This window comes from Rhinolophus sinicus, chromosome 14 (genome assembly GCF_057876585.1).
Source record: "Rhinolophus sinicus isolate RSI-liver-muscle chromosome 14, RSI-T2T, whole genome shotgun sequence".
Classification (NCBI taxonomy): Eukaryota; Metazoa; Chordata; class Mammalia; order Chiroptera; family Rhinolophidae; genus Rhinolophus; species Rhinolophus sinicus.
This window is the reverse complement of record NC_142514.1, coordinates 188,784,170-188,807,481: the sequence shown is the minus strand read 5'-3', so window position 1 is coordinate 188,807,481 and position 23,312 is coordinate 188,784,170. Positions and strand designations below refer to the sequence as shown.

The following is a 23,312-nucleotide window of genomic DNA, read 5'->3' as shown; positions in this document are numbered from 1 at the left end:
CACCATGGACGGCAGCTTATCAACTACAGGAACTTATTCCTCACAGTTCTGGAGGCAGGAAGTCCAAGGTCAAGGTTCTGGCACATTGGGCTTGCTGAGAGGGCCCTCCTCCTGGCTGCAGGTGGCTGTCCTCTCGCTGTGTCTTCACATGGTGGGCAGCCTGCTTGCTCTCCAGCCTCTTGTAAGGGCACTGACCCCATTCATGATGGGCCTGGGCCTCTCACCTCGGAAGGCCCCACCTCCAAATACCATCCCACTGGGGGTTAGATTTCAATGGGTGGGTTTGTGGGACATAACCATTCAGCTCACAACAGGGAGCACGCTGTCTCACGATGGATGTCACAGGAGCAGCAAGGAAGACAGACTGAGGGCAGTGGAGTGGGGAGGGGCTGGAGCGGGGTCAGGGATAGTGGGCATGTCCTCCGGGTGAGGTGGGCACCGAGGCAGGCTCCTGAGCAGAAGGCGTGGTCTGACCTAAGCACTCTGTACTGAAGGGCAGAGCAGAAGCAGGGAGCAGGGTCTGCATTACTCAGGAGTTTGCAGTGGGGACGGTGAGAGCTGGCAGGCCCCGGAAGGTGGGACCAACTGGACTCGCGGATGGATGTGGGTGTGGGGACACAGGTGACCTGAGCATCTGGGGAGTGGAACTGCCATCACCTGTGCTGGGGGTGGCCGCAGGAAGGGCAGGTTTAAGGGCACGTGTTGGATCTGAGTGTCTCTGGCTGGGCCGAGTGTTCAGACACTGGCGTCATGTAGGTCAGCCCAGGGCGGGAGAGACAAGGACAAAACAGGCCCAGGGCGGAGACGGAGCCTCCGGGTGGGCAGGTGGGGACAGGGAGGCTGAGAGCAGAAGGGGCTGGGGAGAGCCAGGAGCGGGAGGTGGAGCAAAGGGAAGGCTTCCTCTCCGGGAGGAGGACGGCCAGCGTCACCTGTCACCTCTCCTAAAAGGCGACAGGAAGGAGAGACCGCAAGCCAAAGGCCCCTGCCTCTCTCAGATCCACCCTTGGAGACGTCTTTGAGGTCAGAGTTGGCGCTGTGAACCTCAAGCAGATTCCCGCGAATCCCACCCCGCACCAGCCACACCAGGTCCGCGGATGGACCCGCACAGCCTCACGAGGGTGGGGGCGGATGTAGGGGCTGCAGCCAGTCCCGCCCACACCGCGGGCCCGCCTGGGGCCTGAGCCGCCCTTGCACAGCTGCCGGAACCCCAGGGGCGGGGACCCGAAGTCTCGCCCGCCCCTTGCTGACCGGGGGGCGGGGATAGCGGGGCCTTCCGCACGACAAGCCAGCCGCTAGCTACTTCTCTGTCCCGCCTGGAGTTGCAGCGCCGGCCCGGCTGGAGCCGCGGGACACGGCCCGGCTGCAGTGAGTCCCAGAGATACCCCTGACCCCGCCAGCCCTCCTCCCCGGGCTCCGGCGCCTGCCCCGCCCGGCCTCGGCCTGTCGCCTCCACCGCCCCTCCCACCACCCGGAACCGCGCTCCTCGCACCCCGCCCGGCCCCCGGCGCGGCCACGGGGCGGAGAAATGTCCCCTAGCCTGAGGCCTCCTCTCTTCCCCAGCAGGTTGGGGTTCGTAGGGGTGCGGCTTGGAGAGAGCGGGAAGGGTTAGGGCTGAGGTCCTCAGCTGGGAGTTTGGGGACTCAGCTGAGTCCCTGGAGATCCATATTAGGGGGGTGAGCATCTCTGAGGGTAAAGGGCGTTTCCGGGGTGGCTGGAAAGTGGGGGCTCTGGAAAACCAGGACTGCCCAGGTGAGCCCACTCTTCCCCCATCATCAGTTGGGGGCATCAGCCAAGTTCCAAGGAGGGGCTTTGGGGTTAACAGAGTCAGGCGACTGCGGGAGGTGGGGGGAGGGTGCCCTGACCGCTCCCATTTTCCAGGCCACTCAGTTGAGCAACCCTTTCCATGGCGGATGCCAGTGAGGACCCCACCATATTCACTGCCCACTCTCTGCCCAGTGACCCCCGGCTCTGGGCCACCGTGACCAACGCGTACTTGGGCACACGTGTGTATCATGATACACTGCATGTGAGCGGTGTATACAATGGGGCCGGGAGGGACACGCACCGGGCCGTTCTGCCCAGTCCCCTCAATGTCCAGCTGGAGGCCCCTGCAGGGACAGGAGAGCAGCTGACCAAGACCTTTACGCTGGACACAAACACAGGTAGACACTGTCTGTCCTGCCCCTCCCCCCAAGCCATTGTCTCTCTTGCTCAGAATGCCCCCCTCACAGAAAAGGAGGCCCCAGCAGGCAGGTGTCCAGGGCTGGCAGGAGCCTGGGGTCCCCTGTACAGCTGTAGCTTCCTGGACAGGGCACGGGCTCAGAGGGTGGGTCCACCTCACTCACAACCCAGAAAGGCCAGCAGCTTCATAACTGTTTTGGGTGGCCCTGAGTGGAGCATGCAGATGAGGTGCCCTCTCCCCAGGTTCCTTCCTGCACACCCTGGAGGACTCCGGCTTCCGGGCGGCCCAGTGCATCTATGCCCACCGCACGCTGCCTCACGTCCTGGCTTTCAGTGTGTCCCTCAGCCGCCTGGCTGCGGGGGGCGGGCCCATCACGGTGTTGCTGCAGGCAGCCTTCTCCCCAGAAAGCCCAGACTTGGACCTGCACCTGGGGCCTGACTTCCAGGGAGCCCGGTGAGGAGAGGCTGGGGGCCAAGCGGGCGGCCCAGGAGGGAGCCTGTCCCTGAGGCACGGCTGTGCTCTTGCAGGTACCTGTACGGCCACACGCTCACCCCTGAGCAGCCTGGGGGGGCACAGCAGGAGGTGCACATGCTGTGGACACCAGTGCCCCCAGCCTTGACCCTTGCTGAAGCTGAGGAGGACAGGACCTGGGAATTCCTGACTGTGGTGGGCAGCAGCCAGGCTGAGGCCCAGGCCTGCCTCACCGAGGCCCTGCGGCTGCAGGCCGGGGGCACTCTGTACACTGCCCATGCCCAGGCCTGGGCCCAACTCTGGGCAGGCTGTGGCCTGGACGTGGTGGGGCCCCTGGCTCTGCGCCAGGCTCTGCGTGGTGCCCTCTACTACCTGCTCAGCGCCCTGCCCCAGCCCGGGATCCCAGGGTACATCTGCCACGGCCTCAGCCCTGGGGGCCTCTCCAACGGGAGTCGTGAAGAATGCTACTGGGGCCATGTCTTCTGGGATCAGGTGTGTACCATCCACCCCAACATGCACCTGCCACAGGTTGGGCTGTACAGGCTTGGGGACTGTAGATGGGGAAGCACAGGGGCCATGGTGAGAGGGAAGGCTTCCTGGAGGAGGTGGAGTCTCAGCCAAAGGACGGGTCGGAGTTCGATGGAAAAGTGATTCAGGCAAGGGACCAGAAAGTACAAAGGCCTAGAGCTAGGAGGGTGCACGGTTCCTGTCCCAGGCTGGGGGGAAGGGCTCACCGAGGCAGGAAGAGCAGTTGTAGAGGGGGCTGCAGGAGCCCTGGAGTGTTTTTAATTGGGGAGTGACACAGACAGATGTGTGTTCTGGAAAGATCCTTGTCTGTGGAGGAGGGTGTGGCCTCGGACAAGAGTGGGAGCCAGGAGAAGCTGGGACGTGGTGATTGCTGGGCCGGGGAGGGGTCCAGAAAAACCGGTGCTGTGGCCCACTTTGCAGGCTGGGCTCCAGGAGGCTGAGTCAGCACTCCAGGTCAGGCTGCCCACCCAGATTCTGGCCTGAGCCCCTGGCCAGACCCAGAGGCCTGCTGGGGAGGTGAAGCACTGGGCCTGGGACCAGACCCAAGGAGGGTCTGACCTGGAGATGGGGCTGTGTGGTGGGCAGGCGGGCAGGGCCCAGGACAGCCAGGTGGGCAGCAAGGATCCGTGCTGGCTGTGAGCCCCTGCCAGGGTGGGCGGACGGCAAGTGGGGAGATGGGCGTGAGAGAGCCCAACCAGGCACCTTCCCTGGTTCGCAGGATCTCTGGATGTTCCCGAATGTCCTGATGTTTCACCCAGAGGCCGCCAGGGCTCTCCTAGATTACCGCATCCGGACTCTGGCTGGGGCCCTGGACAACGCCCGGAACCTGGGCTACCAGGTGAGGGGTCCTGAGCAGGCTCCATTGAAGGGCTTGATGTCCCCAGACTCCTACTAGGCCTGCACCCCTCCCCCTAGGCCCCTCTCTGGGTGAGTGCTGGGGTGTCCTGGACTCTTAACAGGTTCCGCAGCCCCAGGTGGGAGCAATAGCCTGGATGGGACCCCGCTGGAGTCCCCTCACTGCCCTGTGCCAGGGCAGCACACAGTGGAGTGGACAGAGGCTCCCTCGCCCATGCTGGGGACACACGATGGCACTCAGAGCCAGCAGGCCCCCAAAAGGGAACCTGAGGGCTTGATGCGCCACCCCTGCCCTCTGGCTGAAGGCTCAGAGCATGGGAAGTGTGTGGGCTCCCGCACCCCAGAACAGAATCAGGTCTGCTCCATCCCCCAACCCTCAGGGAGCCAAGTTTGCCTGGGAGAGCGCGGGTTCTGGCCTGGAGGTCTGCCCTGAGGACATTTACGGGACCCAGGAGATCCACATCAATGGGGCCGTGGTGCTGGCCTTCCAGCTGTACTACCACAGCACCCAGGTGAGATGTCACTGTGCCCACCAGGTGTGTCCGCGCTGCTATGGCCACAGCCCCCACACGGCAGGGACTTCCTGTCTGGAGCTGGATGGTCCTGTGAAGCACCTTGGAGCAGTGACTTCTGGGCACGTGGAAGGGTGGGCTTTGGCGAGAAATATGGTGAGCAGTGGGAACTAGACTCGGGTGCTATGGCTTTTGTCCTACCCTCTCCTGCTCCCCAGGACCTGCAGCTCTTCCAAGAGGCTGGTGGCTGGGATGTGATCCATGCCGTGGCTGAGTTTTGGTGTAGTCGTGTAGAGTGGAGCCCTGGAGAGGAGAAGTACCACCTGAGGGGTGAGGGCATGGTGGGGAGTGGATAGTCATGGGGGAAGGGGGATGACCGTGGGGGAGAGGGGTGGTCATTGGAGGAGGGGGGATGGTCTTAGGGGAGGGGAATGGTTATGAGGGGAGGGGGGATGGTCATGGGGATTGGGAGGAGTGAACTGTCACTGGGGGAGGGCAGGTGGTCACGAGTTGTGGGGGAAGGTGAATGCTCCTCAGTTCGTCGTGTGATTTCTGTCGCCCAATGTTGCCAGCCCCACGCTGGCTGCCGGGATAGGGGCAGGTCCCCGAGACCCTGCACTGAGCACCATCTTGCCCTATGTGCCCAGGAGTCATGCCCCCCGACGAATACCATTCAGGGGTCAACAACTCCGTTTACACCAACGTCCTGGTCCAGAACAGGTCAGATCTGAGACCCCACCCCACCCTGCAGGGAGCCAGTCAGCAGCACTGAGGCTGCAGCCCCCCCTCCCACCTCTGCCCCTAGCCTGCGCTTTGCAGCTGCCCTGGCCCGGGACCTGGGTCAGCCTGTCCCCGAGCGGTGGCTGGTGGTGGCTGATAAGATCAAGGTGCCCTTCGACCTGAAGCACAACTTCCACCCTGAGTTTGACGGCTATGAGCCTGGTGAGTGGACTCCGAGCCCCTCGAGGGCCGCTCTCCCTCCCTCAGAACCCTGTGTCCACCCGGGACGTCCCCTTCCCGATGTGGAACCCCTCCCGTCCTCCCCCATCAGCAGCACCTGTCCCGCCTTCCCCTCGTAGGAGAGGAGGTGAAGCAGGCAGATGTTGTGCTCCTGGGATACCCTGTCCCCTTCTCCCTGAGTCCTCATGTTCGCAGGAAAAACCTGGAGATTTACGAGGCTGTGACATCCCCCCAGGGCCCCGCCATGACCTGGGTGAGGAGACTGGGATGTGGGGGTGTGGTCCTCAGGGCCTCGGGTCCTCCCTCCACACGCAGTGGACCTCACCCCAGCATGTCCTCTGACTTCTGACCCCAGAGCATGTTTGCCGTGGGCTGGATGGAGCTGAAGGACCCCAGGCGGGCGTGGGGCCTCCTGGAAAAGAGCTTCGCCAACATCACTGAGCCCTTCAAGGCCAGCCTGGCTCCAGCCTCAGCCCACACCCCGACCATGCCTGCCTCCCGCTTGGGCCCAGGGAGGCGGGAGTGGGAGCCCAGCTTGGGGGTTTACAGCGGGGTCACAGCTGTGGCAATTCTCACCTGACCTTGGGCCCTTCTAGGAACAGGGCCAGTGGCCTCAGGAGGGCCTGTGTCCTGGGGATCCCAGTACTGACCGCCTTACCCCTGCAGGTGTGGACAGAGAATGCCGACAGGTCTGGTGCCGTGAACTTCTTGACAGGCATGGGGGGCTTCCTGCAGGCCGTGCTCTTCGGGTTCACAGGACTCAGGTGAGTGCGGTGGAGGGCAGCAGAGGGCATCACCTGCCCCTCCTGCCCTCCTCACAGAACTTCCCCCTCTCCCCAGGATCACCAGGGCTGGTGTGCCCTTTGACCCCATGTGTCCAGCAGGGGTCTCTGGCGTGTGTATCTCTGGCATCTCCTACCAGGGGAACACGCTTGATTTCTCCTTCTGTGAGGACTCCGTGACGATCGAAATCAGGGACTATGCTGGGCCCTGGGCCCCCCCGCTGGAGGCCGAGCTATGGCCATCACAAGCTCGGCTCCCTCTTCCCCCAGGTAGGCAGCTCCCCTAGACCCACCCAGCCTTCCAGTGCCTGTGACCCCCAGGGTGTCCCCTCTCCTTGCAGGACACAAGGTCTCCTTTCCTCGCTCAGCTGGCCGGATACAAAGGTCACTCCCACAGGAAGCAGAGGCAGCAAGTTATTCTCCAAGAACTTCCTGTTGACGCCACTGGACAGCTGCCCTTGAGCCCACAGGATGCCCTGTGGGCCACCCTTGGGCCCTGCAGCCCCACTGAGCACCTCACCAGCATGGCTGGCTTCAGGGATGGCCCAGGCCTACCCCTCTGGCCCTTGCTCCCACCTGGCAGCCAGGGCTCCAGGCAAGGTCTGGGTTCTTTGGCCTGAAGTTCAAGGTTGAGACCCTTTCCTGCATAGAGCCCCACGGCATCCCACACCTGCCATGTCTGTGCCTGCCATCCCCAGGATGCAGCAGGGAGGGTTGGGGAGTAGCAGACAGCTGAGCCTGGGTGTGGAAGGTGCGTGGTGGGGGACGATGACCAGGGACGACTTGGCCAGAACTGCTCAGCACTCAGTTGTCGCCTCACCACAGGAGAACTCTCTACATCCTGATACCGAGGGTCAGTCAAGGGTGGGCCCAGTTTCTCTTGGGCTGTCGCGGGGACTTGGTGAGCGTCTCAGTTCTTGGTCCCTCTGGCCTCTGGGCCACTTCTGTCAGGTTGTACAGCCCCCGTCACATGCCTCTCCTCAGCCAGAGTGGGGTACCACAGAAGACTGTATCTTCTCTCCGACTGGCCGTAAGGACCAGGGCCAAGTGTGCATGGGTTTAAGGCCACAGCCCTGGGCCCACCTGCCCTCTACGGGCTGCCCTGGGCTGGAAGCTCTCCCCAGCTCTCCTCCTGGGGCCTCAGCCCCTCCTTTAACACGTCAAACTTGGATCCTTGGGTTTCCTGCGAATGAGGGGAGATGGTGCTTGCTGCCAAATTCTTGGTGGGGGCTGTGTCTGCTGCACCATCTGCCTGAGGAATTAAAAAGTAGGTGCTGAGGAAGCTGTGCTGTGAGGAGCTGACGTGAGTGCTGGGCCTTAGGGAGCACACCTGAGGCCAGGAACTCACTCACTGGAGCAAGTGGGTGGGTCCCAAGGTCAGCCCCTCGCACCCCCCCCACACACACACTCTGGCAAACTGCTGTCCTTTGTTCTCGGTGGACAGTTAGACCCAGTTCTCTGCAAACCAGCCACCAGGCACACGAAGCCTCGTGAGGGAGAAGGGCGAGTGGGGGGAGGCATCGGTGATCCCAGGTCCCTGCATGGTGGCTGCTGAGTATAGCCTCCAGGAAGAGTGGCCAGGTACAGCCCCACATACGTCCGTGTCTGTGCCAGCTCCCTGAGGATGGTTCAGGTGCCCGTAGGCTCCTCTGCTAGCCGTGCAGCAAAGCCCCAGGCAGGTCCGCTAAAGCAGACCACGCAGCGGGGCACTGTCCCGGTGCACCTTACCTATGCAGCCGTGGAGCCAGGTGGGGTAGTAGATGGCCCTGTGCCCACAGGACAGGTGGCCTGGTACGGGCAACACATGCAGAGCATTATGTGTGTGTGGCCACCTGTGCACAAAGTAGGGTAACCCTCTGGGGACTGGCAAAGTGGCAGGGCGTGTGTGCTGGCATGGCTGGTTAGGGACCCATGGTAACCAATTGCCAGAGCTTGACGGGATCCCTCAGCCTGCCCAGGAGACAGCATGGGGCAGGCAGAGCTGCTGGTGACCTTCCCCCCCACCTGGCTTGACTGCACACTGTCCTCCCCGCGTAGCCCGGCTGGCTGCACAGTCGTCACTTGACCAGCAGACCATCATCCCGTGCTTGGGGACATGTACCCAGCCACACAAGCTAACACTGCCCCAGCCTCTATATCTGGCATGGGTCGGTCTCTTCTTGGGCCAAACCTGGAGCACAGGGTTGGCACGCTGTCACCATCCTGGTCCAAGCACTAGTACTCGCCTTGTCCTTGGTCCAATGTAGGACCAGCGCCCAGCATGGGCCAGCACACACCTCTGCCTCCAGGGGCTGGCTCACAGCAGCGCTGCTCAGTGTGGGACGGGGGTGCTGTTGGCGGTGTGTGTGTGTGTGGGGGGGAGGAGTACTTTGAGGGTGCCAAGTACAGTCGTTAAACAGAGATCTCCACCCTCAGATCAGGCAGAGTGCACAGGATAAGGGGGCTCCCTGGGGAGGGAGGGGACCCAGGGTGGGGTGCTCAAAACCCTGAGCTGCCCTGTGTTTAAGGCCCCTGCAATTAGCCTACCCTGTCGTTGGCCAGCCACAGCAAGGCCCAAGGGACCTCACTCCCAGCCACACAGGGTGTGTGCGTGTGCTTAGCAAGCCCTGTCTTTGCCAAACTGCTGGTTCGGGGGCGTCCAAAGGAGGGGAAATGATACAAGGACGTGCGTCTGGCACCAGGGAGGCTCAGAAAATGTACTCACCTCCACAGCCATGTGGGTGGGTGGAGTGTTGGGTGTGTCCACGTGTGTGTGATGTATGTGGGCACAGATGATGGCATGACCAAGCCTGAGTTTGCCCAGCCCTACTGTCCCACCATAAGCAGATTTCTCAATTGAGAGGCAGGGGTCACGGGGACCAACAGCATGACCCAGAGAAAGTCAGCGCTTGCCCAACCACAGACAGGACCGTGCAGGACGAGGGCAAGACCTCACGGGCCAGGGACGACCACCCACCCTGCACGCAGACATGCACACAGACTTGGAGAGGGGCACACGTGGAATGGGACACCACACACATTCTGGAAGACAGGCCGCTAAACCACAGTGTGCGGCAGGGATCAAAGCCTGAGTTCCCAAACTTGACTCTGAAATACTGAGGCACCTCCGCCCAGCGCCTGGGGACAGTCGGAGCACGGCCAAGGGGAACAGGACACCACCATTGATGCTGTGGTCAGTCGGGGATTTGGCTGCAGATGTCCCCTCAGGAAGGCACCCTCCCCACCCAACCAGGAATAAGGCCCAGGAGGCACCTTCTGGAACCAGGCACTTTTAATTGTGGAACCTAAGCAGAGCCTGGTAAGTGGGGAGGAAGGGGACCAGAGACCATCAAAGGGGGAGGCCACTAGGGTCCAAAATGGGGATCCTTGGGGTCAGCATTAGATACCCAGGCTGAGGCTGGGGGTGGGCATCAGGCCCTAAGGCAGAGCTGGGGTTCCGGAAGGTCAGGGTGGCAGTGCCCCAGGCCTTGGTGTCCTGGGGTCGGTGCTCTGGGTCAGGACAGGGACAGGGCACAGCGTGTCAATCATAGTCCGAATCATCGAACTTGGTACTGAAGAAGGCGGCAGAGTCCCTGGCCAGCCGGGACAGGTGGAGGGCACCGGTCACCACCAGCGCCAGCAGCAGCAGAGGTGGCACCAGCGCCCACATGGTGGCCAGGATGTTGTAGCACTTGGCCTTGGAGCCTAAACGCCGCGCCTCCTCCAGGTCCCCAGCCACCTTCTGGTCTCGGGCCTGCAGACAGTGGCAGGGCTGTGTCTGCACGTGCTCTGGGGGTGGGAGGTCCTGCCTTCCCACCCCATGCAGCCACTGGGGCCAGAACCCAAAATCTGGATGGAGGGATGTGGCCCGAGGGGACATTGTCCTGGGTTCTACCCACTCCCTTCACTGCCCCCAACTGGACACGGCTTTGGGGTGTTGTCATAAGGTGGTGCTGGAAGGGGGCCCTGCCTCCTCCCTCCAGCTCTGGACCCAGTAGCCATTCCAGGCCTCCAAGGACTCTTCGTAGGTGGGAGGACCACTGGGGTGCTGAGACATCCACCACAGAAGCTGAAGCCAGTGGGCCTTTGTTCAGAGGAACCCCAGCATGTTAAAACCCCTTTTGGTGGAAGACACCCCCTTGGGTATCGCTCCGTGGATTCTGCTCTTTGGGATGGACCAGACGCCCTTCATGGGAGAAGCGCCCCCCCACCCCAGGTGGGAAGCTCCCGCGAGCCCGGCCCTGCGCCCACCGGCTAAGCAGCCCCCGGGAGGCACCCCGCCGCCCACCTTGATGGAGTAGGCCAGCGCCAGGAAGCCCAGGCAGCACAGATTCAGGTACAGGGTGCTGAACACCGACCAGATCAAGTGGTCTCGAGGCGGGGGTCTCGGTGCCCCCAGCGTAAGGGCCGTGTGGGCGACACCGTCGGCCGCGCGGGGCGTCGGGGCCCGGGGGTCCTCGCGGGGGTACGCGGTGTCCATGGGTTCCAGCGCCGTCGCCTCCTCGCTGATTCCCGTTCTGAGGTGGGCGCCCGGGGCCGCTTATACCCGCCGGCCCAGAGCCGCCCGCTAAATATAACGACAAATTACAGCCCGAGCCTAGCGCGCCCCGCCCGCCCTCATCCCTCACCGCGTGGGGCCCTGCGAGGTTTCGGGGCGGAGGGCTGCAGCCCCGCCTCCCAGAATGGCCACCAGACCATCCCGTTGGCCAGAGCCCCCTCCCTCCCTCCGACCCGCCCCAGGGAACCCACCGTGCAAAGCTGCTAGGAGGGGGCAGGCCGATGGGAGCATACCGCCCTCCAGAGCCCCGCCTGCACACCCTGTTCCCCGACACCCCCATCAAAAGCTGCTGGTGGGGGTGGGCAGTGGCTGCAGTACCGCCTACCAGAGCCCCCTCCCCCGGGCCAGAACTTGTTGGCGGTGCCGCCTCAGGGCCCTGCTGGATGCAGTGGTGCCTCAGTTTCCAGGATGGGCTGGGCCCCAGGCTTTAGCTGGGCCCCTCTCAGGACCAGGACTGCTGAACCCACAGCCCCTCCAGCCCGAGAACCCAAAGCCCAGGCCCTGCCTGTGTCACCTGGCCACCAGGGCCAGGCTTTGGGAGTACAGAAGTCCCTGCTGCCTGCTAGTGGGAGGGGACAGGCCACAGCAGGGTGGAAAAGGACAGGCAACACGATAGGGAAAGAGGGAAAGCCAGAGGTGTGTCATGCTGGGGGTCATGGAGGGGAGGCCCCCAGGACCAGCTGTAAGGGGAGCTCTGCTGTCAGGGCTACAGGAGCTCTCCAGGGTCCCATGTGGGGCCAGGCCGCTTACTCCTGCCCTCCCCAGCCCCCAGGTGTCTGGGGAGGCTCTGTCCTGGTCTCCTCTCCCTCTGGAGGGCCCAGCAGCCTCCATGGCCAATGATCCCCCTTTGCGTGGAAGGGCCCCAGACTCTCACAACCAAGGGCCCACGGTCATCCCCCGTCCCCCATCTTAGTCAGTCGGGGCTGTTATGACAAAAGAGCACAGACTGATGGGCTCGGAAACAATAGATATTTATTTCTCGCAGTTCTGGAGGCTGGAAATCCAAGATGAGCACGGCAGTGTGAAGTGGTTCTAGTGAAATGCTCTTCCTGGTTGTAGACGGCCAGCCGGCTTTCACTGTGTCCTACATGGGGGACGGGCGAGGGGCTCTCTGGGGTCTCTTTCACAAGGACACATCCCATCGTGGGGGCTCCACCCTCATGGCCTCATCAACTCCCAAAGCTCCCACCTCCTGAAACCATCACATTGGGCATTAGGATTTCAACGTAGGGATTCTAGGGACACAAATGTTCAGTTCGGTGCATCTCCTTGGCCTGTGGCCCCAGCACAGACAACGGTGGCTCCAGCCATCCAGTGGATCAGGCCGAGCCCAGGTGAGTCTTTACTTAACCTACAGCGGTTCCTGACTTCATTTTAGCTGTTCTTAGGTGGCTGCATTTAATTACGGCTTTTTTAAATTGGCTTAAAAGAAAAATTAAAATTACCGTGGAAAATCATGCCTCTGAGGCCTCCGAACTCCACGACAGCCAGCCTCCCTTTCATCTCGGGCCGGCTTTATGTACAACGCACATGGAGCTTCAACTTGCGAGTATCTGCAGAAATCGGAGCTTCAACTAAAAATGATATCAGCTTAAAATAGCCAGAATGGGGCTCTTTTGGTACCTCTAAATTAATTTTGTGCATGTGCTCAATTGTAAAAAGCAGGTGTGAGATCAAACTGGATGAATGGAACAGTACTGTCTCTGGAACATAGAAGCTTCTAAGTGGAGCTCCAGTGTACTTTCTTCTCACAGGGAAGTTAATAAGAACATTTTAGAGACAGTCTGAACTAAGGAAGGCTTCCAAAACTGCTCACTGCCAGAACCCCATTTCCCCCGTTTCCCAACCGCCCCATTCCTTTCTGAGCTCCATTTTCCAGACTGTCGCTACCTTTTTCCTCCTCCCCTTCTCTTCTGTCCACCACCAGCCCCTATTGACTTAGGGGAAACTAGGAATAGAAAGCCAGACCAGGATTGGCTGGATGAACTAGAAATTCCGGCATCTCCCTTTAGAGAAAACCCAATCTCAGGACGAGGAAAGCCAGCAATAATTTACTCTCCTAGGACTGTAGCTGAATTAAGGACTCTAACTAAAGACTTACCTCATCCTCTCCAAAACCCTGTTGAGTTCACAAAGGAATTTGATTTGATTGTTAGAATATATGACCCTGGCTATTCTGACCTGTTCCAACTAATTCATCTGTTGGTTTCTGAGCGCACAACAGCAGAATGGCTAAGTTCTGCTGGAAAATTCCTAGAGAGGATTTTTTAAAACAAAGAGAAACAGACCAGCAAAAATGCAGCGAATTTAGTCTATTGGTTTCACCAAGCCATCCCTGAGATTTTCCCCCAGAAACCAGACTGAACAAAAATCCAGGGCGGCCGGATGGCTCAGTTGGAGCGCGAGCTCTTAACAATAAGGTTGCTGGTTCGATTCCCACATGGGCAGGTGAACTGCGCCCTCTACAACTAGATTGAAAACACGGTTTGAGCTTGGAGCTGAGCCGCTAGTGGGAGGCCAGTTGGCTCAGTGGTTAGAACGCAGTGTTCAAAACACCAAGGTCGCCAGTTTGAGTCCCATATGGGCCAGTGAGCTGTGCTCTCCACAACTAGATTGAAAAAACAACGCCTTCACATCCTGGAAAAACACACTGTTCTCCAATATTCCCCAATAATTAAAATTTAAAAATCCACCACTGTAGATTAAAAGCTAATGATAGTTTAAAAGCTCCAGATAGTTTTAAGCATCATTAAAATGACCCAATGCTCAATGTGGCATTTCTGGGAGAATTAGACGAGGAGCTTGTAACTGATTAAACAGCACGAATTAAACTGGCTGACCACACATGCTGATAAGCTAACTACTCCAGCTGATCAATTGTTTTAAGCTATTCAAAAGGAACAAAAGGATAAAGCTACTAAAATTATGAATGCACAGCTCCAGCCATGAACTCAGACCTCCCCAAAGGGACACTACTAAGGCCCTTGTAGCTACAGGGGCTACTTTGTTCTAAACCCTAAGTCACCCTCTCCCTCGGAGTGAAGCTGCTGTGCAGATGGTGGGGACAGCTGCTCAACCAATGTCTGTTTTTAAATCAAAATCTGTTCACAGAGCAACGTATATTTTTGCTCATCAAATTTGACCCAGTTCACCTAATATGGTGAGACTTTCTTGAAATCCAGGAGACCCACATATGCTTTTCTCAGAGGGAGAGATGTATGTAGAACTAAATGAATCTGATGCTGAACCAATGGAGAAAATCATGATTTTAAAGGAACCTCCACAAGAGGAAAGTAATCTTGAGACTGAACCTTTGCTGCAGGATGTTCTGTGGAGCTCTGGGCCTTTTCCCGTCAGCCACTCCTATCAAAATAACTATCGACAATACTTTGTGTCATGCAGGGTCTCTGGTCCCCCTCTCGGTGGGTGGACACAGAGTATGGTGAGGCTGAAAAGGAACACCAACAGAGCCATGGATAGAAGGTTCATAACACTATATTCTCGCTGGCAGCTGGGTTGGAGATACAGGAAGCAGGGTCCACATGATCCGCAATCCGCCATCCGCGCTAGCTAACCCCACTTGCTAGCCACAATCCGTGCTTGCCATTGTAGCCATGACAGTTATATTAGTGGCTAATGGCTAACTGGTTACAGCTGATGGCCAGCTAGTTACAGTGGATGGCCATCTGATTACAGCTGATGGCCATCTAATAACCAAGCCAGACCTTTCCACGTGAGGCCGAGAGCCTGGAAACTGCTCTCTGGGACTCCGTCCCTCCACTTTGCCTCAACCTAATATTCACCAATATTTTCAGACCTGACGCACTGCTGGAATTAAGCCCATTATACAAGATTACTTTAAAAAGGAGCTTATAATTCCATGTTCGAGCCCCTGTAATTCTCCTATCCTTCCAGTAAAGAAGTCGAATGGAAAAAGATGGAGATTTGCACAGGATCTCAGAGGTGTAAATAAAATAGTCATTCCCAGACATTACCCATGGTTGCAAACCCACACACACTACTAACTATCAGCCATTCCTGTGGACTGCCAGTATTTTTCAGTGATGGATTTATGTAGTGCCTTTTTCAGCATTCCTGTAGAAAAGGACAGTCAATATCTCTTTGTCTTCACCCGGGAAGGTCACCAGTTTACTTTGAATGTGAAGCCCCCAGGGTATACTAAGAGTCCCACCTATTTCTCTCAAGATACTAAAAGCTGATTTGAATGATGTTGATTTTCCCAGAGATTCCACTCTAATCCAATATGTGGATGGTTTACTTTTATGCTCTAGGACAGGGGTGTCCAAACTTTTTTCAACGTTTTTCACCAAGGGCCACATGCGGTAAAATACACAAACAGCCAGGCCACTCACTCGAGGTGAAGTACGTATTGCCTCACCTGGTTTATTTAAGTAAACTAAATATATTTTTGGAATTTGCTGCGGGCCAATAAAAAATGGATCGCGGGCCGCAGTTGGCCCGCAGGCCGCAGTTTGGACACCCCTGCTCTAGGACATGACCAGACTCCCAAAAGAGCAAAGTTTACCTAGTACAACTGTTAGCTCTAAAAGGACTTGAGGTCGCAAAGGACAAACTTCAATTCTGTTTGCCCAAGTAAAATACCTTGTCCTTCTCATTTCTAAAGATGGGCTAATAATTAACCCTGGAAGACTCAGAGGAATAATATCCTTTCCCTTCCAAGAACTAAGAAGCAATTTAGAGGATTTGTAGGGTTAACTGGACACTGTCACAACTGGGTCCAAAGTTTTCATTAATGGCCCAGCCTCTGTATGTCTTATTAAAATCGGATTGACCAGATCCAGTCAAAGGGAACCCAGAAGGAAAAGCTGAAGAAGCTCTAAAGGAAACGTTATCTAGAGCTCCCGCTCCGGGACACCCTGCTTATCAACTTCCTTCCTTCCTAGATCCAGTCAAAGGGAACCCAGAAGGAAAAGCTGAAGAAGCTCTAAAGGAAACGTTATCTAGAGCTCCCGCTCCGGGACACCCTGCTTATCAACTTCCTTCCTTCCTAGATCCAGTCAAAGGGAACCCAGAAGGAAAAGCTGAAGAAGCTCTAAAGGAAACGTTATCTAGAGCTCCCGCTCCGGGACACCCTACTTATCAACTTCCTTCCTTCCTTTTCATACATGAAAACGAAGGAAATGCTGTGGGAGTTCTAACTCAGAAACGTGGAGCCCATTGTAGACATACAGGATCTTACAGTCAGCAGTTGGACTCAGTAGCCAAAGGGCCCCTCCCTGCACGACCGCCATCTCTGCTACAGCCATGTTGTGCAAACCAACAGGAGAGATCGTCGTGGGTGCTCCTTTAACCATTTATGTTCCTCATTCTGTTAAATATTTGCTGAACTCTCACCATATTCAGCATTACTCAGTCAGCCGACTGGCTTCTTATGAAGTACTCCTGCTTTCTGCACCTAATATCATGTTAGCTCAATGTAACTGTCTTAACCCAGCGACTTTACTACGCTCTTTCCAGAATGAAGACGCCCATGACTGCGTTTTACTCACTGACCACGTTCTTGTTTACAGGAAACACCTGTTGCTGATGCTGACATTGGTTTACAGATGGATCTTATCTTGAAGACAAATGTAGAAATTATCGAGCTGGATATGCAGTAATCTCCATGGTGGACATAATTAAAAGTTCTTACTTACCTGAAATAAGATCTGCCCAGCAAGCCGAGTTAATTGCTCAGACTCGAGCTTGTCAATCGGCCAAAGGTCAAATAGTCAATACTTAGAGAGTCGTTATGCCTTTGGTGCAGCTCTTGACTGTGGAAGCAGCGAGGCTGCTTGACTTCTCAGGGCAGCCCATAAAGAATGGGAAACAGGTTGCAGAGTTATTAGGTGCCATACAGCAAACGAAACAATTGGCAATTATCAAAATTCCAGGATATTCTAAAGCTACCACCATTGAAGCAAAAGGAAATCATTCAGCTGCTCCTGCTGCTAGACAGGAAGCACTAAGCCATCAAATTGTCCAGACCCGAGAATATTCTTTGCTCCCTGCTAAATCAATAAAAGACACTCTTTTACAGTTCCCAAAGGCAGCTACAGAAGCAGAAAAGAAGACGTGGCAACAAAAGGGGGACCTTTAACCCAAACAGCTGTGGCTTAGACCCCATGGGAAACCAGTCTCACCTGCAGGGGCTCAGCTGCCTATGCTTCAGCACGTGTATGAGCTTACACATGGGCCAAGAAGATGACTTCATGGAATGTTCCTAGGAACCTTCTCCCACCCTGGCCCATAAAGTGTAGAGCAGATGTGCTGGCTGCCCCAAATATAACCATGGAAAACCACTCCATGCGTCTCAGGGGCATTTCACTCCCTTTAGATCCATTTGAGGTATGGTAATTGGATTTTATCCAAATGCCTCCGTCTCAAATATGTGAATGTGTGTTAGTGATGATTCGTATGTCCTGTCTTTGGGTTTGCATGCAGTTTGCATATGGTTTGTATGTGGTTTTCATGTAATTTACATGTGGCTTGCATAGGTTTTGCATGTGATTTTCATATAGTCGGCATATAGTGTGTAGGTGGTTTACATGATGTTTGCATGTGGTTTGTATGACATCTGCATGTTTCACATGTGGTTCCAAGTGGGTTCCTTGCAGGCTGCACGTGGTTAACATGCGATTTGCATGTGGTTTGCATGTGTTTTGCATGTAATTTTGCAGCAGCCAGTTCTTTTCCCTGCTGGTGGGAAGAGGGACCTGGGGGCAGGGCAGACATGGAGTGGGGACCCCTGTATCTCCCTGAATGACCCCATCACTCCCACACTGCCCTCCTCTGCTACCACAGCTTAAGTATCTGTGCAACCACCCTGTCCCTCCCGCTAGGACTGAGAGAGGCTCCAGACAGGGACTGGGCAGGCCTACCTCTGCCCTCCACTCCCCCAACTTCCAGGGAGGAACGTGATGACCACCAGACCACAGCTCTGTGTACATCTCCCCTCTGTCTTTGGTCATCTGCAGCCTCCTTCTGATGTGTGTGGACATGAATTGGCTTTTAGCCTCCTTCCTCAACATATGTCTTTAAATGTTCTGGTGAGATCTCAGCTACAATAGTCTCGTGGATTATTGCCCATCCCCTCCTCAACTGTGGGTCCCCCCAAGTCCACTTCACAACTCCTGCCAACTCCTCTGCAAGCTCCACGTGCTCCATGGACTTCAACCAGCAAGTTGAGCAGCTCCAGCTGGGGGTCTTCATGCCTGAGGTCCACTCTTGACCAGAGATGGTTGGTGTGAGAGCCAGCACCCTCACCTGGAAGCAGGACAAACTCTGAGCTGGCTCTTATACTGCAGAGCCCCCCGAGGGGTTAAGCAGGGGGATGGCACTGCCTGGAACCGCACCTTTGCATGTGGTAACCTAAAAACAAAAGGCCTTTCAAAGTGAGAGGCAACAAGTATTTACTTGAGATCAATAAGAATAGCTATTTGGGAAACACCGATTCATGCAGAAGCCCAAATAGTGTTCCAATAGGAGACAAAGGCAATGGGTATTTATGAAAAGGGAAGGGGACAATGACATCATTAGAAGGAATGTGTTGCTATTGGTGCAGATAACATGACATGGTGACACTAATTCTAAACAACGTCTTTCATTTTTAGTTCAGTAGTCATAATATCTGCTTTCTTGTTATCTCTGCAAACAGTTCATTGGGGCACAAGTTTGCTTAGGGCTACTCCAAAGGTTATTTTGCCCTGTTTTAACATTCCGGCCACCCGTTTATTTATTTATTTATTTAGACACACGGCTCTCCTTTCCTGTTGCGCTTCCCCCACTTCCTTGCCAGGATCCCCTAACTGATCACTGCTCAATGCAGGGGACCTGGCTTAAGACCAGCTCCTTCTGAACTCCAATTAGACCCTGTTGGATGTGCTCACTCCAGGGAGGTTAAAATTTCATAGTTTCCCTGTTTGTCTCTGTGCTGCATTCTGGGCAATTTCTTCAGATCCACCTTCCACTTCTTGAATTCTCTCTTCAGCTGTTTTTATCTTCAGTTTAAGCTATTTGAATGTCTAATTTAGATCTAGTTAATGTCTACTTTCTTTTTAATTATGTCTGGTCAGTTCTGATAATCTCTTGTCATTTCATCACACTTTCAATCCTCTTTTATTATATCTCCTTAAACATACTGTCATGTAGAGTTCATGCGGGGTCTCCGGTCCCATTCCTCACATAAGAACGCAGGACATGGTGAGGCCAAAAACGAAAACCCACGGAGCTATAGATAGGGGAGTCACACCACTACATTCTCACTAGTGACTGGGCTGGAGACACAGGAAGCAGGAGCCACACCATCTGCAAACTCCTGTCCACTTCTCTCTGCCAACCAACCTCACTTGCTAACTGCAATCCACCGTCCTAACTGCAATCCACTCTTGCTAGCTCAGCCACCATCTTCTTGCTAGCCCCCACTTGCTGCTAGCGTAGCCATGGCAGTTATATTACTGGCCAATGGCTCACTGGTTACAGCTGACGGCCAACTAGCCACAGCTGATGGCTATCCAATCACAGTTGATGGCCATTTACTACCTGAGCCAGCACCTTTCCACGTGAGAGTGAGAGATTGGAAACTACACTCCTAGCTCTGTCCCCACACATACTGAACGGAATTTTTTTTTTTTAATTTTTTGTATTCCTCATCTGATAATCCCAGTATCTTGTGTCTTTGTGGGTCTAATTCTGCAGTCTGTTATTTTTGCTGACTCACTTAGGCTGGCTTTTTCCTGGTGCGTTGGATACCTTTTGACAGCAAGCCCCTACCTATCCTTGGACCTCTATCTGTGGGAATTCTTTGAGGTCTGGGTTTACAAAGCTTTTCTCCCATTTTCCTTTGCTTCTGCCAGAACTGTGTTGCCAAGACTGCTTCAAACTAAATGTTTGACTGGGGATTTTCGGATCCCAAACCAGTATGAGTTCTGGCCTGATTTGACTTGTGGCAGGAATTGTCCCCTTGCTCCTTCTGAGAACAGGTAATGTGCCCACCAGCTTACTCTATGGGTGAGTTTCACCTCCGATCCTCTGTGCAATGAAAGCACTAATCTTACCCTGTAGTCAGTTGTCCCTTTCCTAGAATGTCACATACTTGGAACGAGATAGCATGCAGCCAATTCACACTAGCTTATAGCACTTAGCAATGTGTATTTATGGCTCACCCATGCCTTTTTGTGGATAGATAGGCATTTTCTTTTTGTTGTGGAATACTATTTTATCATATGAGTGTATGGCCATTATTCTGTGCACCCTTCAAAGACATCTTGGTTGCACCCAGTTTTTGCCAATGGTGAAGAAATCTACCGCAGATATCGGTGTGCAGGTTTTTGGGTGGACATAAGTGTTCAACTCACTTGGCTAAATGCCAGAGAGCGCGACTGCTGGATCTCACGATGAGAGTGTGTTGGGTTCTGTCAGAAGCCACCACACTGTCCTCCAAAGTGGCTGCTCCATCTGCACCCCCCAAACCGTGAGTGGGAGTTCCCGCGGCTGCACACCCTGGGCAGCACTTGGCGTTGTCAGAGTTTGGGGTTTTAGCCATTCTCTTGATAGCTTATTGTTGCTTGGATTGGCATTTTCCTAATGACATATGCTGTGAAGCATCGTTTCAAATGCTGCCCGATTTAAAATTGGGTTGTTTTCTCCCCCCACCCTTCCTCCCGCATCCCCCCCACACACTCCGGTTCAAGCCCTTGTTTCTCAGTCTAGTTGTGTAGGGCACAGCTCCCTGGCCCACGCTGGTATTAGGAGCCTTGCGCTCGGCCCCCCCCCCCCCCCCCCCGCCTCCCCGCCTCCCCGCCGCTGAGGCAGTCGGTCGCCAGTCATCGGTCGGCCGCTCACGGCAGCTCTCGCCGGATGCCGACCGCTCACAATGGCTGCTGGCCACCAGCCACTCATGGCGGCACACAGGAGCCTACCGCAGCACACGGCGGCCCACACCAAACTGTGGCTGCTCAGGGCAGCCCGGCTCCAGGGAGAACTGTTGTTCACCATCTTAGCTGCAGAGGGCGCTGCTCACTGGCCCATGTGGGAATTGAAGCGGCAGCCTTCGGTGTTAGGAGCGCGGCGCTCCAACCGCCTGAGCCACCGGGCTGTCCACCCCCACCCCCCGCCGGGTTGTTTTTCTTATTGTTGGCTTTTCAGAGTTCCTTGTGCATCTTGGACGCTATCTCGTATCAGGCACATGTTTAGGAAATATTTTCTCCTAAACTGTGGCTTGTTTTTGCATTGTCTTCACAGTATATTTAGCAGAGTAAAATTTTAAAGTTTAAATAAAGTCCAACTTACCGACTTTTTTCTCTCATGGATGGTGCTTATGATGTTGCAGCTAAAAAATCGTCGCCAAATCCAAGCTCATGTAGGTTTTCGCCCTTGTTATCTTTGACAAGGTTGAGAGTTTTGCAGGTCTACGATGAATTTTCAGCTAATTCTGTGAAAGGCATAAGGCCTGTGTCTAGACTCACCTTTTATTTACGCATGTCCAGATGTTCCACCACTGTTTCTGGAAAAGACACTCCACTCCACTGAGCAGGCTTAGCTCCTTAGTTGACCATGTTTGTGTGCACGTATTTCTGGCTCTCTGTTCCGTCCCACTGACCTATCTGTCCGGTCTGTGGTCAACACCAGGCTGTCTTGATGACTGGAGCTTGAGAGTAAGTCACCCAGGGTCAGTCCTCCAAGGCTGTTGTTCCCTTCAGTATGGTGTCGGCTCTTCTGGGTTTTTGCCTTCCGGTAAACTTCAGAATGGGTTTGTCAACATCGAGAAAATAACTTGCTGGGATTTAAACTGGGGTTGCTTTGAATCGATAGGTCAAGTTGGGAGGAACTGACTTCTGAACAGCATTGAGCTCCTATCGGTGAGCAGGGGACGCCTCTCCACTCATGGAGATCTTTGATTCCTCTCACCCTACTTTTGTGGTTGTCGTCAGACGCCGCGTACATGTTCCGTTAGGTACACCGAACGCTTCCATTTCTGTGGTGCTGCTGTAAATGGTGTTGCTTTAAGCGTCAGAATTCCACAGGGCACTGCTGGTGTGCAGGAAAGCAGCGGATTTTGTGCGCCACCCTTGGCTCCTGCAACCTTGTTGTCAGCACTTACTCGTTCCAGGGGCCTCTTGTTAATTCCTCGGGTTTCCCCGCAGACAGTCACGTCATGTGTGAACGAGGACAGTTGTATGTCTTCCTTCCCAGCGCGTACATGTCCTTTGCTTCCCTTGTCTCCCTTCACCTTCCTAGACTTCCAGGACGGTGGTGACTAGGAGAGATGACAGGGGACATCCTTGCCTTGCTCCTGCTCTCAAGGGGGAAGCATGTGGTTTCTCACCCTCAAGTGTGATGTCAGCGGTATGCTTTCCGGTAGACTGAGCTTGATCAAGTTGAAGATTACCCCGTCTTTGCAGTTTCTGGAGAGTTTCCATCAGGAATGTGTGTTGGGTTTTGTCAGATGCTCTTCCGGCATCCATTGATGAGGTCACGTCATGTGTTGATTTTTAGCCCATAGGCGTGAATTACAGTCTTTAATTTTTAAAATACTGAACCGATCTGCAGCCCCGGAAGCAAATCCACCGGGTAGAGGCATAGAATGCTTTGGTGCAGTGTAATCCATCGCTGGGTGTGATTTGCTCATATTTCGGGGAGGATTTTTGCGTTCATGCTCGAGAGAGGTACTGATCCGTGGTGATCTGCGGTTTCCCTTTCTTCTTCTTTCTCTGTCCGGGTTTGGATTTATTAGGGTCACGCTGGCCTCAAAATGAGGCAGGAAGCATTCTCTCTGTTTCTATTTTCTGGAACAGATTGTACAGAACGGGTATCATTTCTGCCTTAAAGGTCCAATACAATTTACCAGTGGGACCTTCTGGGCCTGCTGCTTTCCTGTTTCGAAGGTTATTAATTACTGATTCAACTTCGTTAATAGGTATCGGCCTCGTTAGCGTACCTTTCTCCGTGTACGAGTTGTGGTAGTTTACGTCTTTCCAGGACTCGGTCCCTTTCATCAGAGTTACCGGATTTGTGGGCATCGAGTCGTTCGTGTGACCTTCATTGTCCCTTCGATGTCCCTGGGGTCGGCAGCGATGGCCTGTCTGCCATTTCTCATTGCAGTGATCTCTCTTGCCTCTTCTTATTTCTGGTTAGCCTGAGTAGAGGCTTCTCAGTCTTATTGACGTTCCCCCCCCACACACACAACTAACCAGCTTTTGGTGTCATTGATTTTTCCCCTCTGATTTCCTGTCTTCAGTTGCACTGATTTCTGATCTAGTCGTTGTTATTTGTGTCCTTCTGTTGGCTTTAGGCTTCTAGTGCCTCTTCTTTCTCCGGTTTCCTCCGGCGGAAGCTTAGACTGCTGCTTGTAGGCCTTCCTTCCTTTCTAACACACACACCCAACACTAGAGATGCCCGCTAAGCAGAGATTTGCCTGCATCCCACACACTTGGGTAAGTTGAGTCTCCACGTTAGTGTAGTTG

At 55.1% G+C, this 23,312-nt stretch overlaps 2 protein-coding genes across 5 annotated transcripts; one reads left to right on the top strand and one right to left on the bottom strand.

The window, feature by feature from the left end:
* Positions 1-821: 821 nt before the first annotated feature.
* On the top strand, positions 822-7,572 carry PGGHG (protein-glucosylgalactosylhydroxylysine glucosidase). Of its 3 annotated transcripts, none has more exons than XM_019719479.3 (14): positions 822-1,365; positions 1,879-2,162; positions 2,425-2,635; positions 2,710-3,145; positions 3,900-4,019; positions 4,417-4,548; positions 4,767-4,878; positions 5,196-5,268; positions 5,354-5,490; positions 5,628-5,761; positions 5,864-5,959; positions 6,175-6,272; positions 6,349-6,560; positions 6,632-7,572. In XM_019719479.3, the coding sequence occupies exons 2-14, from the start codon at positions 1,904-1,906 to the stop codon at positions 6,727-6,729; spliced, it is 2,118 nt and encodes a 705-aa protein (XP_019575038.3). In that variant the 5' UTR covers positions 822-1,365; positions 1,879-1,903; the 3' UTR covers positions 6,730-7,572. The 3 variants fall into 3 exon arrangements, with proteins under 3 accessions (XP_019575038.3, XP_088645971.1, XP_088645970.1); XM_088789844.1 differs by lacking the exon at positions 822-1,365 and adding an exon at positions 1,380-1,563; XM_088789845.1 differs by lacking the exon at positions 2,425-2,635 and having other exon boundaries at positions 825-1,365.
* A 1,971-nt stretch (positions 7,573-9,543) lies between these two features.
* Positions 9,544-11,124, bottom strand: IFITM5 (interferon induced transmembrane protein 5). 2 transcript variants are annotated; one of them, XM_019719485.3, is made up of 3 exons: positions 11,019-11,124; positions 10,558-10,836; positions 9,544-10,023 (listed from the first exon to the last, which is right to left on the bottom strand). In XM_019719485.3, exons 2-3 carry the CDS (start codon positions 10,747-10,749, stop codon positions 9,811-9,813), a joined length of 405 nt encoding a protein of 134 aa, XP_019575044.1. In that variant the 5' UTR covers positions 10,750-10,836; positions 11,019-11,124; the 3' UTR covers positions 9,544-9,810. The 2 variants fall into 2 exon arrangements, with proteins under 2 accessions (XP_019575044.1, XP_019575045.1); XM_019719486.3 differs by lacking the exon at positions 11,019-11,124 and having other exon boundaries at positions 10,558-10,914.
* Positions 11,125-23,312: the final 12,188 nt, after the last annotated feature.